This window comes from Cynocephalus volans, chromosome 1 (assembly GCF_027409185.1).
Source record: "Cynocephalus volans isolate mCynVol1 chromosome 1, mCynVol1.pri, whole genome shotgun sequence".
NCBI classification, from domain to species: Eukaryota; Metazoa; Chordata; class Mammalia; order Dermoptera; family Cynocephalidae; genus Cynocephalus; species Cynocephalus volans.
In genome coordinates this window covers 108,723,378-108,743,333 of record NC_084460.1, presented here as the reverse complement: position 1 = coordinate 108,743,333, position 19,956 = coordinate 108,723,378, and the positions used below count along the sequence as shown (strand labels likewise).

Here is a 19,956-nt window from a genome sequence, read left to right as displayed (position 1 = left end):
GATTTCTTTTTTACATAGTTTGTTGTCAGTGTATAGAAACACTGCTGATTTTTGTATGTTGATTTGTATCTTGCAACTTTACTGAATTTATTTATTCATTCTAACAGTTTTTTGATGGAGTCTTTAGGGTTTTTTATACAAAAGATCATGTCATCTGTAAACAGAGACAAATTTAATCTTTTCCTTTTCCAGGTGTGTGCCTTTTATTTCTTTCTGTTGCCTAATTACTCTGGCTAGGACTTCCAGTACTATGTTGAATAGAAGTGACAAGAATGAGCATCCTTGTCTTGTTTCTGATCTTAGAGGAAAAGCTTTCAACTTTTCACAATTGAGTATAATGTTATCTATGGGCTTGTCATAAGTGGCCTTTATTGTGTTAATGTACATTCTTCTATACCTAATTTGTTGAGAGTTTTTATTGTGAAAGGATGTTGAAATTTATCCAATGCCCTTTCTGCATCTGTTGAGATGGTCATATGGATTTTGTCCTTCATTCTGTTAATGTGGTAGATCACATTTATTGACTTGTGTTGTACCATCCTTGCATCCCATGGACTAATCCCCATGATTATGGTGAATGATCCTTTTAAGGTCCTATTGGGTTTGGTTTGCTAGTATTTTCTTGAGGACTTTTGTATATATGTTCATCAGGGATATTTGCCTGTAATTTTCTTTTCTTGTAGTGTCCATGTATGGTTTGGTATTAGAGTAATGATGACCTCTTAAAATGAGTTTGGAAGATTTTCCTCCTCTTCAACTTTTTGGAAGAGTTTGACAAGGATTGGTATTAGTTCTTTAAATTTTGGTAGAATTCAGCAGTGAAATTATCTGGTTCTGGGCTTTCCTTGATGGGAGACTTTTTATTACTGATTCAATCTCCTTGTTATTGGTCTATTCAGATTCTCCATTTCTTCATGACTTAGTCTTGGTAAGTTGTATGTGTCTATGAATTTATCCATTTCTTCTAGGTTATCTGATTTGTTGGTGTGTAGTTATCCATAATAGTCTCTTATAATTCCTTTTATTTCTGTGGTATCAGTTGTAATGTCTCCTCTTTCACTTGATTTTTTTTTTTGAGTCTTCTTTCCTTCTTAATCTAGCTAAGGTTTGTTGATTTTATTTACCTTTTCAAAAAACAACTCAGTTTTGCTGATCTTTTCTATTGTTTTTCTAATCTGTATTTCATTTATTTCTGCTCTGTATTGTTTCCTTCCTTCTACTAACTTCATGATTAGTTTGTCCTTTTTCTACTTTCTTGAAGTATAACATTAGGTTGTTTATTTGGATTTTTTTCTTTTTTGATGCAGCCATTTATCACTATGAATTTTCCTCTTAGAACTGCTTTTGCTGCATCCCATAAGTTTTGGTATGTTGCTTCCATTTTTATTTGTCTCAAGATACTTTTAATTTCTTCTTTGACCCATTGGTTGTTTAGAAGCACATTACTTAATTTCCACAGATTTGTGAATTTCCCCAAATTCCTATTATTGATTTCTAGTTTCATACCTTTGTGGTCAAAAAAGATAATTCACATATTTTCAATCTTCTTAAATTTACTAAGACTTGTTTTGTGGCCTCTATATGATCTATCCTGGAGAATATTCCATGTGCACTTGAGAAAAATGTGTATTCTGCTGCTATTGAATGGAATGTTCTGTGTATGTCTATTAGGGCCATTTGATCTGAAGTGTAGTTCATGTCCAGCATTTCCTTATTGATTTTCTGTTTGGATGATCTGTCCATTGTTGCAAGTGGGATATGAAGTGTCCTACTATTATTGTATTGCAGTCTCTCTTTTCAGATCTATTAACATTTGCTTTACATTTTTAGGTGTTCCAATGGAGGGGCCATATAAATTTACAATGGCTATATCTTCTTGATGAATTGATACATTTCTCATTATATAATGACCTTCTTTGTCTCATTTTACTGTTTTTGACTTAAAGTCCATTTTATCTGATGTAAGTATAGCTTAATCCTGCTCTTTTGGTTTCCATTTGCATGGAATATCTTTTTCCATCCTTTCACTTTCAATCTGTGTATGTCCTTAAAGGTGAAGTGAGTCTCTTGTATATAGTTGGATCTTGCTTTTTAATCCAATCAGTTATTCTATAGTCTTTTTATTGGAGAATTTAATCCATTTACATTCAAGATTATTATTGACAGGTACTGCAGCCATTTTGCTAATTGTTTTCTGTTTTTTTTGTAGATCCTTTGTTCCTTTCTTCCTCTCTTGCTGTCTTCTTTTATGATTAGATGGTCTCTAGTGGTTTGCTTTGATTCCTTAGTTTTTATATTTTGTGTATCTACTATAGGATTTTGCTTTATGGATACCATGAGGCTTACATAAAACATCTTATAATTATAAAGGCTATTTTAAGCTGATAACAACTTTTCTTTGCTCACATAAAAATAACTACACTTTCACTCCACCCCTCCCAAACCCATTTTATATTTTTGATGTCACAATTTACATCGTTTTATATTGTATATCCTTCTGCCTTAGTTCTTTAGACTACAGAATGAAGAAGAGCAATCACCAAGTTTTGCTTTGAGAATATCAAGTTCCTTTGGCCTTAAATTTAGATTCATCAAGAATCTTCTGATATATAACTTGGGGAGGTAGCATCACTGGCTATGAAATCACAGTTCTGAGTTCAAATCCCTACTCTGCTACTTATTTAATTTGTCACCTTCATTAAATTCCTTATCATCTCTGAGCCTCAGCTTTCTCATCCATAACCTGGGTTGAGACTGTCCCATAAAGCTGCAATGGGCATCCATTTGGTGATGATCACTTAATACTCAATCACTTCCCTCGACTGTATCTCCTCACCCCTTCATTAGGAAGCAGCACCCTGTGTAACTCAGGTCTTGGGATGAGTTGTATAATAAAAGCTAAGCTAACATTTCTGGGACATTTTCTATGTGCCTGCACAGTGCTAAATGTTTACATGTATCATCTCATTTTGTCTTCACAACAGCTCTATTTATAAAGAAACTGAGACTTAGAGAGATTAAGTGACTTGCTCAAAATCACAGCTAGTACATGGCAGAAGTAGAATGTTTTCTCTTAAGAAAGTCAATATATTTGTATCTAGTTAATACATCTATTTCCTGTGGGTTTGGTTAGCATCAGTCCGTGATAGCCTGATCATTTCTAAGTAAATTTATAAAATGGAGCATCTATGTCAGGTGGAAACCTAGGTCTCTGGGTGTGGTGACCTCCTGTGATTGTTGGTTCAATGATATATGAAGTCCCAGGGCCAGAAAGGTAAAAGTAATACCCTCTTTGGAAGTCTAGCCCCTATTATAGCAGCACTTGGGTGTTTGGGCTGCTCAACAATGTAGCCTGCAATGGAGCTGCATCTCTGAATAAAGTAGCGTTGCCGCAGTCAGGTTCCCTGACTTTGAGCTAATAAAACTGAATTATGGCAATCGGGCTCTAAATGTCCTCCAGGACTTGACAGATTGAGAGCTAGACAGCCAGTCAGCAGGCCTGCAGAACTTAAACACAAGCATTTATTGTTAAAAGTTAACATAAACACATCAAAAGGGAGTTGTTCCCAGCCCCTGTAGGTTCTTTGCTCTCTCCAATGCATGTTTCAGTTATAATGCAGCCTGGCCAAGCACTTTGAAGATGAAATATCTCCATGCTGCTCACCAGCTGGAGGAGACGTTGCACGACAGACTCTTGAATGCCATCAGCATGAGCTCCATCTACTCTCTGGGCTTCAGGGGTAACAAGAAAAAGTCTCAAAAGACAAAATGTATTTCCTAAAAAGCTGGATGGAGGTATGTGGCATTCCTTTGCTTAACAAGCAAAACAGAATCAACCAGTCTGGTGAACTAATGCTGTGACAATGCTGTGGAAGAGACAGGAGTGTCCACTGGGAATGGTGGGTGTGGAAGGCCTGGGCACAGAAGTCCAACCTGGAACCTCTGCCTAGAAGTGTGGGAAGCAGTGGAGGCCAAGCTAGTCAGAGAAAAGGGGCCTATCCCCAGTTGTCTTGGGATCGTCTCTGTGTTGCCAGGGTCAGGCCCCAGGAGGCTTCAGTCCTCAGTCACAGGAGGGGGAATGAGCTGCAGCTGGAAGTTCTCATTCTGGAAGATGCTGTTGAAAGCAGGACCACTCTGGGAGCCACTGAATGGCCTGTAGTTCTCACTGCTGCGATTCTGAGAGAGTTCTGTAAGGAGAGCCAACTAAAAGGAAGGGACACACATCAACCAAGGCTTGTGGGAGGCAGAGAATCTGTGTGTGTGGGAATGGGAGGGGAGTGTGGGACAAAGGTGGAGAGGCTCCTGAATTCCCCTGCCTCAGACACAGGAGAGACAGCACTACACTGTGGGAAGAGTAAAGAAACTGGGTTTGGATCCTAGGTCTGTATCTCACAAACTAGTATAGGTGGAGCATCCCTAATCCAAAAAATTGATATCCAAAATGCTCCAAAATCCAAAACTTTTTGAGCACCGACATGACACTCAAAGGAAATGCTCATCACAGCATTTCAGATTTCTGGATTAGGGATGCTCAAGTAGTAGTAGTATGCAAACATTCCAAATTCCAAAAAAAACCCAAAAAACCCTGAAATCCAAAACACTTCTGGTCCCAAGCATTTTGGATAAGAGATGTTCAATCTGTAGTGATTTTTTGGCAACTTCATCTTTTAGGGCCAAAATGTCCTCATTCTATAATGATGAGACCGGACTGGTTTGCTCCCAAGTGGACACAGACTATGCTCTCTGACACCAGACAGCTGACAAAGACCTGCCCTGTACCCTGAGTGTCCTACAGTTGCTGTGCATGACCCTGTTGCTGCCTTTGTCTCCCTGTGGAAATGCCCTGAGCTGAGGTTCTCCATTCTCAGCTCAGGTCATTCCACTCTTTCCCTCTTGGCGAGTTCTCCCTGGGGTGAACTCCCTGGGGTGAATGAGCCTGAATTATGACCACTGGCTCTAACCTCTCTCTTTTGTAACCTGGATAGCTCCAAGTGGATGTCCAGCTACAGACTCAAACTTAGGAGCTGCAGAAAAACTCACAGTCTCTACCTTCTCCCCAGATGAGTCCCCTGCTCCCATCTTCCCTATTCCCACCAGCAATACCAGCAATACCCTCACTCTGTTCGTGGCTGAGTTCAGGAAGACCTGCCAAGGAGGAGAGAATGGCAGGAGGAAGTGTTACTGCCAGTCGTTGGGAAGCCAGGCTCTGCCAAGGAGAGGGGCCATCCCTCTCACTTAGAGAGTCTTTCTACAAAAGTAAGGAGCCTGATGGCCTGGACTTGAGATGCCCTTGACAATCAGAGAAGAGATGAATTCAACCCCAGCGTCCTTAACTTCTTGCCCAGTAGGCATCTTTGCAAACTGCTTCCCCAGGTGTTAACAGAGGGAATCACCTGACCCACCCAAAGAGCTAACTTGAAGAAAAACTCAGAGCCAAGATAAAATGCTCCCTTTTAACAGTACATGGGACTCGTGGGATGGAGGCCTTGTGTCCCACCACCAATATTCTGAGCAAAGCAGCTTAAGCTTGAGTCTAGGCCAGTGAAAGCCTGACCTATGGGGACTCCCTGGAGAGGAGGCATCTGTGATGAGTGACCCATCAAACTCCTCAGGGCGACCCTGTCTGTGTTTGGCTTGTCAGAAGTCCAAGAGGACTTCTAATAACCTCAGGTAACTATATCGAGTGTCTTTTCCGTGCCAGGCACTGTGCCAGGTGCTTTATGTGTGTTATTTCTAATCCTTCACCACAACCCTCTGAGGTAAAAAACCCAGAGCCCCAAGAAGTTGAGTAGCTTGTTCTAGGTCAGCTGGCAGTGAATGATAGTGTAGAATTCAAACTCAGGTCTATGTGGTGATTTCTCCTCAGCCAGCTGCCTACAGTTCGGCCTTCCGTGGAGATAACTTGTCTGTCACCTTTTCCCTCCCCACCTGCCCTGCCAGGCACCCTGTCTTCTACCTGTTCTCTGACTTCTAGCAAGGGGTTCTCTCCTCACACACAATAACGGCACAACGCTCACATGTGTCCATTTGTCACTTCTGCTGAAAACTCACTACCAGTAGCTGTGGTAGTTGGGGAGATATCTGAATGCCCGTAAGTTCTAAGTTCCATGTCCTGGCTCAGAGACATGTCTTTGGTCTAATTCACAATTCAGTGACTCTGAGGCTCTGACTGCAAGTTTCTGAGCTGTCCAAGGATACACATGAGGTAGGTTGGGTCAAGCAACCTAGCCAGGGACCTCCACTGATGCCCGTGCAGGTTACAGAGAGATGTCCCTTGCTCTGCTCGAGCCCCACCATGTGCCACTCTCTTTTTCCATAATGCCCTCAGCACTGTGGAGTGCTCTGAGAGGACCATTATGTACAACGCTTTGAGGAGAACAGGCAACAGCTGCTAAACTCCAGCTGCTTTCACATTCTGACACTGTGAGGCAAGAGATCGACCACATACAAAAAGTTATTTCCCAAGAAAAGAGAGATTTTTGTGTTCTACATCTGTAACTTAGAGATCTGGAAATAAATGAGCTCTGAATAATGGCTCAACAGTCTGAAGCAGGAGGACTTCCTTGGAAGGCCCAGAAACCAACTCCTGGGGCAGAGCTTAGCTGAGGCTGAGAAGGGATAGAGGTGATGCCAGTTTAATAAAGATACTGGACCATGTTCAGGAGACCCCTGGAGAAATCTCCTGGAATGAAAACTACCCAGACCAACTCTCAAACAGGGAACACCATTTGTCTCTGGGTTGCCAAACAACCTGGCAGTGGCAGGTGACTGCCTAAGAATGGGGTGTGGGAGATGGGAGAGCAGGCATAGGAGCAGAGCACATAAGTAGTTTGTGCAAGCTCAAGGTAAGCTCAGGGGACAAGTTGGGCCTGGCTGGAATTCAGCTGTAACTTGGGGAGTAGAGGAGGTGGCAGAGTTTGGACTTCACCCTTCAGGTGGGGGAGATCCAGAATGTATTTTAAGTAAGGGGGTAACAGGACACATGGGGTTTGGAAAGAGTACCCTGGCATCTGCATAGAGAAGGGACAGAAGAGTTTCTAACCAATCAGAAGACCAGCAGTGGCCTCTGTGAGTGAAAAGGAAGCCCGACCCACAGTAGTGGCAGTTGGGAGGGAAAGGGGAGAAAGAGAGAAGCTGCCTGCAGATATCTCCAGTGGGTAGATGAAGGGTGATGGATGAACCCAGGGGGCTGCCAGTCCCTCTTCTGGTTGTCTGGATGAGAGAAGGTGCCATTCCCAAACTAATTCAACCAATGCAGATGCCCAGGAGGGTCTGGGGCTTAGGACAGATTTGACAGTCATCAGTATAAACAAAGGCCTTCTGGATGAGGGATTAGGATCTAGCTTGCTTACTGTGGAGGTAGGTCAAATACAGAAGCCCTTCTGTGTCCTCACAGCCCATGGTAGGTAAGGAACACACATCTCTCCACATATACTGCCTTCTTTGCCAAGTTCTGAGTGCTCCCTGGGGCCAGGGCCAGTTGGCCATATGGCTATAACAGGGATGACAGGGCACATTCCAGGCTAAGGAAGAGGCTAGAGGGGGAATTTGAGGACAAGGCCTTTCCAAAACAGTAATTTACAAATAGGGAAATAAAAATATATACAATCACACAAACGTTACCCTGGAACTTCCTCTGTACAGACGGCAAAGCTGATCAAATGCTTGGACTTGCTGTGGATCCAGAACAGGTTCTGAGGTTGCCTGAGAAACCAAAAACGATAATATTAGTAACACTACATGCTGGGTCACTGGGCAGCCTCTGAACTTGCACCACACCGACGGTGAAGTAGGACATGGCGCTTCATTCTCCTGAAGAAAATCCATGCTGCCAGCACTTAGTGAGAGACATCCTACTGAACCTTTATTAGAAATGGGCATGTTCCTCTGAAATCCTTCCTCCGTGCTGCCCCACATTGACCTGTCTATGGACCCTTTTCCCAATGTGCCTAGTAGATGCTCACCTGACTTAAAATTCTTCCAGGAATAAGATAATTTTTAAGAAGGGAGCATTCAGGGAATTACTAATCAATCACTAAGGTGAAGATTTCTGTTCTCTTTTTCATAGTTCTGTGATTCAAAAGATCAAGGGTTCAAAAGGGCAAGAGTGAGGGGCAGCTGCTCACAGAAGGCTCATCTAGCTGGCTTTCACCCTGCCTGTGCAGACTTCTGATGTGCTTATTGGACTCCTGTCCCATCACCCCTGTGCCTCAAGAATTGAGATTGAATTCTGTGGTTCAATGGATATTTCTGGAGCCCCTACTCTATCAGGTCCTGGTGTACAAAAGTAAAGGAGTCAAAAGGAGTTTAATGTCTCATAGATTCTGGGGCATTAAAGCCCCATGAAAAGGTTTCACTTTCTCCAGTGTTGATAAGCAAAACTTGAGAGGTTATTGAGGTATAATAGCCATAGACTGCATATTTTCCAGGGCAATCCTTGTTTGAAATACTCTCTTACATTATCTACATAAACCATCAAAATGTCCCTGAACTTATATTTTGGGGTCCAAATTACACCCTTACACAAAGTGGGACATCGAAGTCACAGCTCTGGCCCCCTCTCCAGAATATCTTCTCTGAGTTCCCTAACCTTGTCAACAGACAATGTTCTCTCTTCTGTGCGTCCACCTGATCCAGGCATAACTGTATCGTTCACTCATTGTGGTGTAAACACGTGCCTCACCTGGTAGACTATGAACTCCTTGAAGACCAGAACTGCATCTTACTCATCCTTCTATTCCCAGTGCTCTGCAGCCAGAAAATGTTCAACAAACATTTGCTAAGTATTTCGTATCAAATTGTGTCCCCCCAAAAGTTTAATGTATTGGAGGCTTGATCCCCACTGTGACAGTGTTAAGAAGGTGGGAAATCCTATTATGATAATTGAAAGGTAGGGCCTTGAAGAGGTCATTAAGTTGATGGTTTTATGGTGGTTGAAGGGTGTGGTTCTGAGGGCTTTAAAAGGAGAGGGTGTGAGGGGCCCTCTCTCTCTCTGCTCTGCCATTTTCTGCCATTTGAGATCCCTGTAAAGCCACCACCAAAGAAGATTCTCACCAGATGTGTTCCCTGGACTTGGGACTTCCCAGCCTCTGAAACTGTAAGCAATAAATTTCATTTTCTTTATAAATTACCCAGTTCCAGGTATTTTGTTATAAGCAATAGAAATGGACTAATATAGAAAACTGGTACCAGAGAAGTGGGGTGTGGCTTACAACAGATACTTGAAAATGTGGAAGTGTCGTTGGAACTGGGTATTGAGGAGAGCCTGGATGAATTTGAAGGAGCACTCTAGAAAAAGCCTAATTGCTGATGGGAGTTTAAACACAACAAAACCAGGGAAAGTTTGAAACTTCTTAAAGACTGGTTAAATGGTGGTTAGCAGAATGCTGATAGAAATATGGACAGTAAAGGCCAAACTGAGGGGATTTCAGATGTAAATGAGAAAAGATTTATTGGAAACTGGGGCAAAGATCACCCTTGCTATGAACTGGCAAAGAACTTGGCTGCATTCTCTTCATGGTCAAAAATTTTATGGTATGCGGAACTTAAAGATGCCAAACCAGGGTATTTGGCAGAAGAAATTTCTAAGCAGCAAAGTATTCAGTAAGGTACACTGGCTACTTGCAACAGCTTAGGCTGAGTTATGGCAGCAAAGGCATGCAGTAAAGCCATAATTTAAAAGGGAAGCAGAGCATAAAGATTTGGAAAATTTGCAGCCTGGCCATGTGGTAGAGAATCAGAAAGCATTTTCAGAAGAAAAATGCAATGGTGCTAGGAAGATTAGTACAAAAGAAAGGGATTATCAAGAGAAGAGGAAAAAGGCCCTGAAGGTATTGAAGAAACCTCTGGGGCCAACCCTTCCATTTCAGGCCCAAAGGCCTAGGGAGACAGAATGGTCTTGGGGAACAGGCCCGAGGTGCCCTCCACAGGCTCACTGCCCAGGGCCAGCTTGGGATGCTGCTCTCCACACCAACACCCCAGCCATGGCTAAATTGGCCCCAGATGTGGCTGGACCCACAGCTTTGGAAAATACAAGCTGGAAGTTTTGGTAGTATCCACATGGTTTTAGGTCTGCAGGCTGACAGAATGCTAGAGCTGTGAAGGTTTGGGAGCCTCTACCTCAATTTCAAAGGAAGTATGGAAAAGCCTGGGGGCCCAGGAAGAGATCTGTTGCAGGGGTGGATTCACCACAATAGCCGTTCCTAGAGCAATGCCAAGAGGAAATGTGGGGTAGGAACTGCAGCAGAAAAACCCCACCAAGGCAGTGCCTAGTGGAGTTGTGGGAGTGAGACCACTAGGGAGACCCCAGAATTGTACAGCTACCAGCATGCAACACTAGCTTAGGAGAGCTGAAGCATGGCCTAAGACCAGGAAAGGCATAGGACTGGAGCTGAGGACTTGGGGGCCCAACTGCCACACCAGAGTGCAGAGGAAATTCAACATGGAGTCAAGGCACATGATTCACCAGCTTTTAGATTTAATGTCTGCCCTGCTGGGTTCTGGACTTGTTTAGGACCTGTTACCCTTTCTTTTGGCGTATTTCTCCCTTTTGAACGTGAATATGTACCCTATGTTTGTCCCACCATTGTATCTTGGAGGTAGATAACTTGTTTTGATTTCACAGATGGGACCTCCCTGAGGACTTGACCTGTCTGTCGTGATCACCACTGCCAAGCACTGTGGCACACACAGAGCGGCTGTGAAATAATTATGTGCTGATCAAACGGCTGTAGGGATGGGAAGGACGAGCAAGCAGACTTTCTCATTCTTATGTTTCACTGGAGTTTTCATAGATCCTCTGCAACTCAGTAAGAGGAACATAGGGCAGGGCTTCTGACAGACTTGGGCTCACTCCGGATTCTGCCCACAACTAGCTGAGTGGCTCTAGGCAAATTATTTAGCTTCTTTCAATCTCAGTTTCTTTATCTGTAAAACTCTACTTTGCAGAAATTGTGAGAATTAGAGATAATGTACAGGCCTAGAGCCTATTTGATGTTCAATAAATGGCAGTGATTACTGCAATTGTGTTATTTGTACTCCCAGAGAAAAGTGTCCTGTACAAAGAACAATGGGCCAAGAATCAGGAAACCTGAGCTCTAATCCTGTCACCAGCTCCTGTATAACCTGAGAAGGTTGCATCTTTCCTCTGCATCTGTGTTCCAATTTACTTGGGCCACACTTTACTATCCTGGGAAGATGTTGAGAGCCATGAAATAACAGGCAGTTAGGGCATAAAAGTTTCAAGTAAAATAGTCATATTTACTAAAGCCAATCATGGCTTTTATTGCATAATCAGAAGCAAACCAGGCCAACCATTGAGGGGCACTGTCACAGACTCATGATAGCCCTGGGTTGTCATGAAATAACAGATTCAGTGTACAGGTGCCATACAGAGAAACTGACCTGCCACATCAGTGTCACGCCCAAAATAAAAGCGGAAGCAACAAAATATGAACACAATCTCAGTTTGGCAAATCCATAAACATAAAACACCCTTCGCAGTATTCCCAGAACTTCTAGCCCCCAAGCATAGAATTGATTAGGACTGATTTTCCAACTGGAAGAGAAGGAAAAACACATTTGATCCTATCTGCGAGAGCAAATTTCTTTCTTCCTGTGTAATGAAGTCTAGTGATAAGAGCTGAAAATTAAACTGTAGCTGAACATTAGAGGGAGAAACAGTGACAGCCCTGGAAATGACCTTGTAACACTCAGCATTAAAGTAAACCCAGTGGAAAATGAGGTCCTGATGATGTACAAGAGCCCCAGGGAGAGGAACGTCGGGCTAACACAGTGCACCAGCACATTTCAAAGCTCAGTAATGCACAAATGTGGTGGAAGTGAAAGCTGTAATTACATCCGCTGGAAGAAGAAAACAAACCAGGGCCATCAGGATCCACCGACCTCTTAACTAGAACATTAAGCTTCAGTACAGAAACCATCACGATCCACTGCCACCCTGAAGGCCTGGCTCACAATAATAGGGATTATAATACTAGGGATTCTGGATATGAAGCCTTCAGAAGACTGAGCTGTGCTTGTTCGTTTCTTATTCTCTACAATAAATAAGGTCCTGAAATCAAAATCCTAACATTTTCTTTTCTAATCATCTTCCCACACTAACACATGAGATGGCTAAACCTATTTTGTGAGAGACATGGGACTCTTCATATAATTCTGCAACATGATTGTCTGTCTTTTCTATATTCTAGGAGCCTTCTATGGGCATTTCTGTAATTTGCTGCTGGCAATGGAGGTAGAGGTGGAGAGTGGTATGAGTGGAACGAGCACCACTTTCCCCACTGTCTTCCTGCCTGCCCTTGACCTCACTTTCAAATCTTTCCTTATATCTGTTATAGGTCTTATCCAGACTTTTGCCACCACCTAAGTTTTTTCAAACCAGAGGTCCATTGTATTTAAAGGTTTTGCCTAAAATGAAACCTTGGTTTCAGAGATAAGAGCAAAGCCATACCTCCTTCCCCTCTGCAAGTGGAAAATACCTTTTCTAAAATTCCCATCCACAACAGTTTGTTCTCAGGCTGAACCTGACCCCTTATACTCTCACATTTCTCTCAAAAGCTCACAGCTAATAATGAATTTGGTAATAAAATAATAAAACAGACAGACAAGTTGCTAAGCTGCCTGGAGAGGGGAGGAAAAAATCTGGCAGAACATCTCTGAAGGAGATTTCATTTACAGTAGAAATCACAGCTCTAGAATGACCAGCTCTAAGGGAAGTGAGTGCTTGAGGTTGGAGATAGAGACTGTGAAAGACTAAGTGAAAGACAGACATAAAAACCCAACACCTTCAATACCACAATGAAAAAGAAACAACACGTGACCTTTTCTTAGCAGTAGGGGGAAAATGCTGGTTTATGTCTTCAAAGATGTGAAAAGAGGAACAAAAACCACTACCACCACCACCACTGCAGCAGCTCACATTTATTGAGCATGTAATTATTATGTGCCAGTGTCCGTTACAAGCACTTTGCATGTATTATCTCATTTAATCATCACAACAACCCTGTAAAGTAGGCACTTCTGTTATCATCATTTTATAGCTGAAGACACTAAGGTCCTGGAGTTCAGTGATGTGCCAGAGCTCACTGTGGTTGGTGATGGAACCCAGATCTGAACTGGGGCAGTCCAGTTCCAGAGATTTCTTTTACTTGCCATGCTCTTGGTATCAGTCTGAAGAAGCTTGACAGAAAGTCATTTTCAAGGGACCTGAAAGATTGTGTCAGGAGCAGAGTAGGACCTGTCTGGGGTCAATATGCCTAAACCATGCTCTTGAAACACTGATAGCCTCTGACCTCTTTCTGGGAACCTTTATGATTCTGCTTTCTTTAACTTCAAAACTCATGCCATCAAGCCTGTGAAGTATAAACAAAAGGCCCAGGAGAGAGAGTGAGCAGCAGCAGATGGAAATAAACTATAGCTAGTAGTGTTCTACCCAAAAATGACTGGAAGGATGGACCAAAGCCTAGTGAGAGCCAACTACACTAAGAACTAAGCTAAGTGCTGCAGTGAGAGAACTCACATACAACGTAAGGACAATTTTGTGTACCCACCAGGTGCTCATGAATGCTTCTGCCATTACAGAAAAAACTCTGAACTTGGCTCTGACACTAATTAGTTGTACTGATATCCTTGATGTCAGTTATCTTATCCATAAAACAAAGAAAGTATCTGCATAGCTTGCCTCACAAGTCTCTAGTGAAAGAAGCTAGCTACTTCTGTGTTTAATTCATACATTAACCCAGCAAGATATAATTTATTGTCTCTAATTTACATGTGAAGAAAGTGAGGTTCAGATACGTTAAAATACAGTTTATAAGAGACAGGGTGGTTCCTTATAATAGGACTGACCCTAAAGCCCACTATACCATTTTTATGATAAACATAAGGTGCTATAAACATATAAAGTATTACGAGCTTCCCATGGACAATACGAGCTGCCTAGTCTCTTGGGAGGCTGCTATTACATCTGCTGGAGTACCGTACCTACCAAGAGCCTTTGTGCTGCCATCCATAAGGTTCACACCACAAATGCTATGTCATTACCTAAGGGAATACAAGTCTTTTTTCTTGTTTGGTTTTGTCCACCCATTTTGCTTCTTCACAAAAAGAAACGTCCCCAAATTAGTTTAAAGTCTCTGAATCCCATACACTATAGCTGCACACACTTGGCTATTTACCCCTTGCCTAATTTGCTTTGAAAGCCTGGGGAAAATCTGTGGTGGCAAAAGCTGATGATCTCATCATGCCTTAAAATATGGATTTTTTTTTTAAAGAACTGATTAGGCAACTTCAGAGTGTAATTTGAATTTTTAGATAACTAATGTAGTTCCTTAGTCAAATTCATTAAAACCTGCCTATTATCTGGATAGGAATTATTATTATTATTAGAAGGGGTTGGCCATTTTAGTGTAACTGCTTCACAGGCATGGGAAGCTCAAATTCCCAAACGGATTAAAAAATAATTGCTGGATGTTGCCATCCAGTGTACTGGAGGCATTATTTAGGGTCATCGTTATCCAGAGATGTCAAGATAGAGAGCAGGAGCATTATAAACAGAAATGAACATGATAGTACTGGGAGATGAGGCAGATGACAGTGAGCCTGGGACCCCCAATCTCGTTCCTTCCTGAGGGTACTGTCCTATGCAAACTTGGAGTCTTGCCACATGGTATACTGTGGTCATGCCGTAATTGCCTTTTCTCTCTGTCAGGAAAAGAAAACCTAAGAAAAACCCAGAAAGGTTTATTTTTATGGGAAGCAGAGTTACAAAGAAAGCTTCTTAGTGGGGTGGCATTTTCTACTGCTAGTCAGAAACCCTTCTGTCTTCATTGGTCAAGTGTTTGGCCTTATTAAAAAAAAATCAAAACAGCAGCTCTCATTTTATATAAGTAATTAAGGCTTACCATCCTTTGATTATCTAACTGATTATTGCATACTTAGGAAGAAGGTCAAACAATTACCTTGATGAATGCTGCTGTGGGGCAGCAACTATGACAAAGCACTCCTCTGAGGAGCAGTGTCCTTAATGCTTTTTCTATCAGAGCCAAGACTGCTGAAACATTTTCAGTTCTAGTATTCCTGCCCATCTTAACTAGACAGACCTAGTAAGGATAACATGACAATCAGAGGAATACAGAATCAACTAGAAGAGCACTTAACCCTGAAATTAGCAAAACCCGATACAAGTTAACAACGTAATTACAAACAAAAGGAAAAAAAGCACTGATGTATGTGGTCGTTCTGTAGTTATTTTAGAGAGAAATTTGCTATCAGAAAGAGAGAGAAACTTTTGGACCATTTCTCTCTGTAGGACTGGTTTTTGGGAGGAGAAAGGCAGAAAATGAAGTGAAATTAGATATAAACTGAGTAAAATTAATATATTAAACTATTGTTCACTGTACCTAAAAACAAAACTAGAGATTTTCAAATATTGCCATTATATAGTAATAGTACTGGACTAGACTAGCTTTCCTATAATAAGTAAATATAAAATTGGCCAAAATATATAGAGCACCTGTTTTCAAACTCTGGACAAAAGACAGAACAGGATTATGATCCTTGAAAGAAGGCAAGCACACAAAGTGAGTCCCTGATTTCCCTGGAATTCTGGAAGCATTATCTGGACTTCAGCACAGGGAAGGAGAGCCCAAGTAGAGCACAGAAGTCTTAATGAACTGAAGAATTAGACATAGAAGTTTGGGGGCTGGTCAGTGGATTGAATCTGAAGAGGAGAAAGCTGACTTGAGAAGGAGCTCTAGAAATCTATATAGAGTTCTCCTTATATGTTTGGCCTAATACTCAGCTACACATAGCCAGATAAGACTGCAGAGGCCCGGCAGAGAACAGCAACTGGGAAGCTATGAGACAGATGGAGATTCTAGAGGTTGTGAAATGCTGGAAGACATGGGAATACTAACCAGCCAAAGTAGAAAGACCTTGATAAACAGCCTGATATTAAATGAGATCCCCAAAAGACAAGTATAAGGGACAGAGATACTTTAAATCTGCCCTAACAAAGCTTAAAAATAAGCTTCAAAAATATGTAGCTGATTTAACAGTAACTAATAGCCTCAAAAGTCTCTTAAAGGAAGATGATAAAATCCAGATGCTCACAAACATAGCATCTACAATGTCAAACACACAATCAAAAGTTTCTAGATATGTGGAGCAGAAAACTGTGACCCACAACCAGGAAAAAACGTCGACAGAAACATACTCTGAGATGGCAGAGATGGTGGAATTAGCAGACAAGGAATCTAAGCATCTACTTTATAAATATGTTTAAGGGTTTAAAGGAAAGGATGGACCTGACAAATGAATACAAGGAAAACCTCAGTAGAGAAATGGAAACTATAAAAGAGATCTAAATGATGTGAGAGTAGTAAGTGAACCTATAGCATTGCAAGGTTTATATCAACTCAAATTAGATTGTGATAAAGTAAAGATGCATTCTGTAATCCCTAGAGCTACCACTAAAAATCAAAAACAAAAAAACTAAAGACATATCTAAAAGAGCAATAGAAGAATCAAAATAAATATTCAAATAACCCCAAAGAAGACAGGCAACAGGCGCAAAACACAAAAGTCAAAAGAAAAGAACAAACATTCAAAGGAAGAGAGAGAATGAATAAAGGCAGCAAAATGGGAGACTTAAATGTAATCATTATATCAAATTTAAACAGAATAAATTCTCCATTTGAAAGGTGAAGATTATCAGACTGAATTTAAGAAGCAAGACATAATTATATGTCTTGTTTTCAAGAGATCCACTTTAAATACAAAGACAAAATAGGTTGAAAACTAAAGGATAGGAAAAAAGATATATAATGAAAACACTAATCATAAGAATGCTTGACTGGCTCTATGAATAGATAATAGTCTTTGACATAAGGAGTATTACTAGAGACTAAGAGGAACATTTCATAAAGGTAAAAGGGTTAGTATGCCAGAAAGATATAATAATAATAAGCATATATGTTCCTAATAGCAGAGCTTAAAATATGCAAAGAAATGATAGAACTAAGGGAGGAGACAGACAAATTAACAATCATTGTTGAAGATTTATAACACTCTCTCTCAGTAGTTGATAACTAGACAGAAAAAATCAGTAAGCATACAGATCTGAATGACATTAACAACTGCCTTGACTTCACTGATATTTATAGGAAATACACACAACAACTGCAGATTACACTTATTATTCAAGCACACGAATAATGTTTACTTAGATATGCCATATGATTGGTCATAAAAAAAAGTCTCAGTGCCAGGCCAGTGAAGGAGCTGGCTGTGTGCCAGCCCTGCTCCTCCATCTCCACTTCCGTTTCCCCCACCCCTCCCCTCTCCCCCTCCTACTGCTCTGTAACATCTTTGAATGTAAAAAAAATAATAATAAATAAATTTTAAAAAACAGTCTCAGTGACTTTTCAAAGATTGATATCTTACAGGTTATGCTACCTGTACACAACAGAATTTAAGTTAAGTGACTTAGCCACATAGAATGGGGTTTCCCCTTCAAGGATATGCTACATCTGGAATAGTATCTATTAAGAATAGATATTTCATTGCAAAATCAGGGACCTAAAACTTATACTTATCCATGTCATGAAAGAAGAACTGATATAAATCATAGCTAGTACTCCCCCCCTTGGATATTTGTGGAAAAAAACAAACCATGAAATTCCTAACTCAGTGACTTTTGTCAGAGTGACAGACTGCTTCTAAGCACCAGCCCACATTCCATCTTCATCTCCTCTTTCTCTCCTTCTGCTTTAATCAATGGAGATTTCTCACTGTTTCCTAAACATACCCAATGCAACATTCTGATACCATATGAAGGCGGGGTGTGAGCTTTCAGGGTGGCACAATAATTGATTTGGGACAGTGGTTCAGACAGAAGGCTATCCTCTGCAGGAAAAGTATAACTGTTACTGCAGCTCACACTCTGCAACATTCTGCTGTTTGGATTCCATGACCTTTATAAATAGGTGATAATTCAGCACGGCACAACTTACAATAGCCTATTGAGTTGTTTTAATGCACAATAATAGTCTGTTAGTTGCTCTGTCACACATACTGAAGAGAAAAAAGATAACTGCCATGTACTGTGGGAAGTGCCTAAAAGCTTCATCAGGAAACACTGTTGGAGAGGAAAGGCCCATTTGTAATTCAATCAATAGTCTCACTGTAGGGTCTAAAATTGCAAAAAGATGGTAGACGTGATGGCAATACTCGTTTTGATGAGGGAGTTCACTTCCATAAAGAGAGGGTGCAAGGATGGCATAGAGAACAACCACTGACACTCAGATGGTCTCACCTTACAGCCCATAATGGGAGACTCATGTGATCTGAGTGGAAACAATCTTAGTCAACTGCTCATGAAGAGTAGTAACATATTAAGAGGCAGAAAAGTCACACCCATCAGCCCTCAATTGCCTTACTATAATATGAATGAAGCTACCTCAATGCTGATGATGAGCGAAGGGGCTCTGTCCTTTGCTTTGTACTATATAAATATTTTATCAACGACATGGATAAAGACAAAAGAGGCCTATGTATGGGACAAAAAAAACATGATTCCCAAAGGATATACACTGAAAAATATAAGCAAAGCCCTGCACCTGGCTCCGGAAACCAGTAATATGTGTATCAGTAGCATCTGTGAATAGAATCAGGAGTTTGGTATCATTATGTTCACTGTGAGTCAACCATGCAAATGGCTGCTTAAAAAGGTAATATTCTTTTGGTTCCATTTACAGAAACAAAATCTAGAAAAAGGAAAGTGATGATATCATTTTGTTCTCAAATTACCTCACCTGAAGTACATGGTAGTAGCTGACAAGATGTGGTATGATGGGGTGGAGAAAACAGAGGAAACGAACTGTGGACGTTCTGCCTGGACAAGAGAAGACCAGGGGCTGGGGATACATGACTTCAACTACATGAAGGACTGGTAAGGCTGCTCTACAAAAGAGAGATTAGACATCTTTTTGGTAGTTCCTACAGGAAGGACTAGGATCAATGGGTAGAGAGGTGTCACCCACCATAAGGAAGTATTAGCTTCCAGAGATGGAATATCCTGTCTCAGGAGGTGGTTTTCAGGCAGAGGCAGGACACTGCTGGTAAAAAATGGATGGAGAGAGAGACTGACTGCCAGCATGACAGCCCAAGGAGCTCCACTCACCTGTGCCCAAGTGAAACTGGTAAAAACTATTTTTATAAACCTCCAACTATTTAAAGACTCTGGAAATGGTCCTAAGGGCAAACAGCAAAGGAAGAAACAACTATTCCAAAAAATCTATGAAAATTTGGTAAGAAAGGCAAGGGTCTGTGGTATCCAAACCAAGACTGCTCTCTTCCCCCATCTCCCCAGCACAGCGAGGTGCTGACTCCACTCCAGACTGCTGCAGTCAAGACCAGCAGGCTGTCTCCCTCCCAAGATCCCAGTTGAGGGCTCTCTTCCCAGTAGGAGCAGCACTTCAGCATTTCTCATCCTACCTTCAGCTATGTGTTGCTGAATGCAGTGGAGCTGGTGGGGGCTACCTTCTTTTGGCAGACTCCATTCATGGAACGGAAGCTCACTGTGGTGGCTGTGTATGGAAAATCCTGGGCCACTGATCGCCCTTCCCCTGGCTTGTGAGGTGGTGGTTCCATGCCAGGAGAGGCAAGCCAAGAAGACCTCAGGCTGCTGCACCACTCCCCACTCCCTTCCAACAGTGTTTAGCTCCTAGAGTAGGGAGTGACATTCAGAGAGAAGCTTGCCATTGTTTTTACCCCAGCTCTAGAGCCCTGGCACAGATATTTTTCCTTGGGAGAGAAGCAGGTGTCTGACCTCTTCCCAAAGGAACTGATTTCATTTGCAACTGAGCATGGAGAAGTTCAAACCTAAGTGTGTTCTTAAGAACAGTGGAGGTTGAGGCAAAAGGCAACTGAGAG

General features: G+C 41.6%; 1 protein-coding gene across 4 annotated transcripts in view; it reads right to left on the bottom strand.

The window, feature by feature from the left end:
• The window catches only part of VPS8 (VPS8 subunit of CORVET complex), a 254,205-nt gene that overhangs the window by 5,631 nt on the left and 228,618 nt on the right, over nt 1–19,956 (bottom strand). For 2 of the 4 annotated variants that reach the window (XM_063098643.1, XM_063098634.1), the window contains 2 exons: nt 7,624–7,704; nt 3,505–4,203 (listed from right to left, as the gene is read on the bottom strand). In XM_063098643.1, the coding sequence (XP_062954713.1) occupies nt 4,054–4,203; nt 7,624–7,704 (231 nt within the window). In that variant the 3' untranslated portion in view covers nt 3,505–4,053. Of the gene's footprint in view, nt 1–3,504; nt 4,204–7,623; nt 7,705–19,956 lie in introns of those variants that run through there. The other 2 variants (XM_063098619.1, XM_063098627.1) reach the window with 2 other exon arrangements.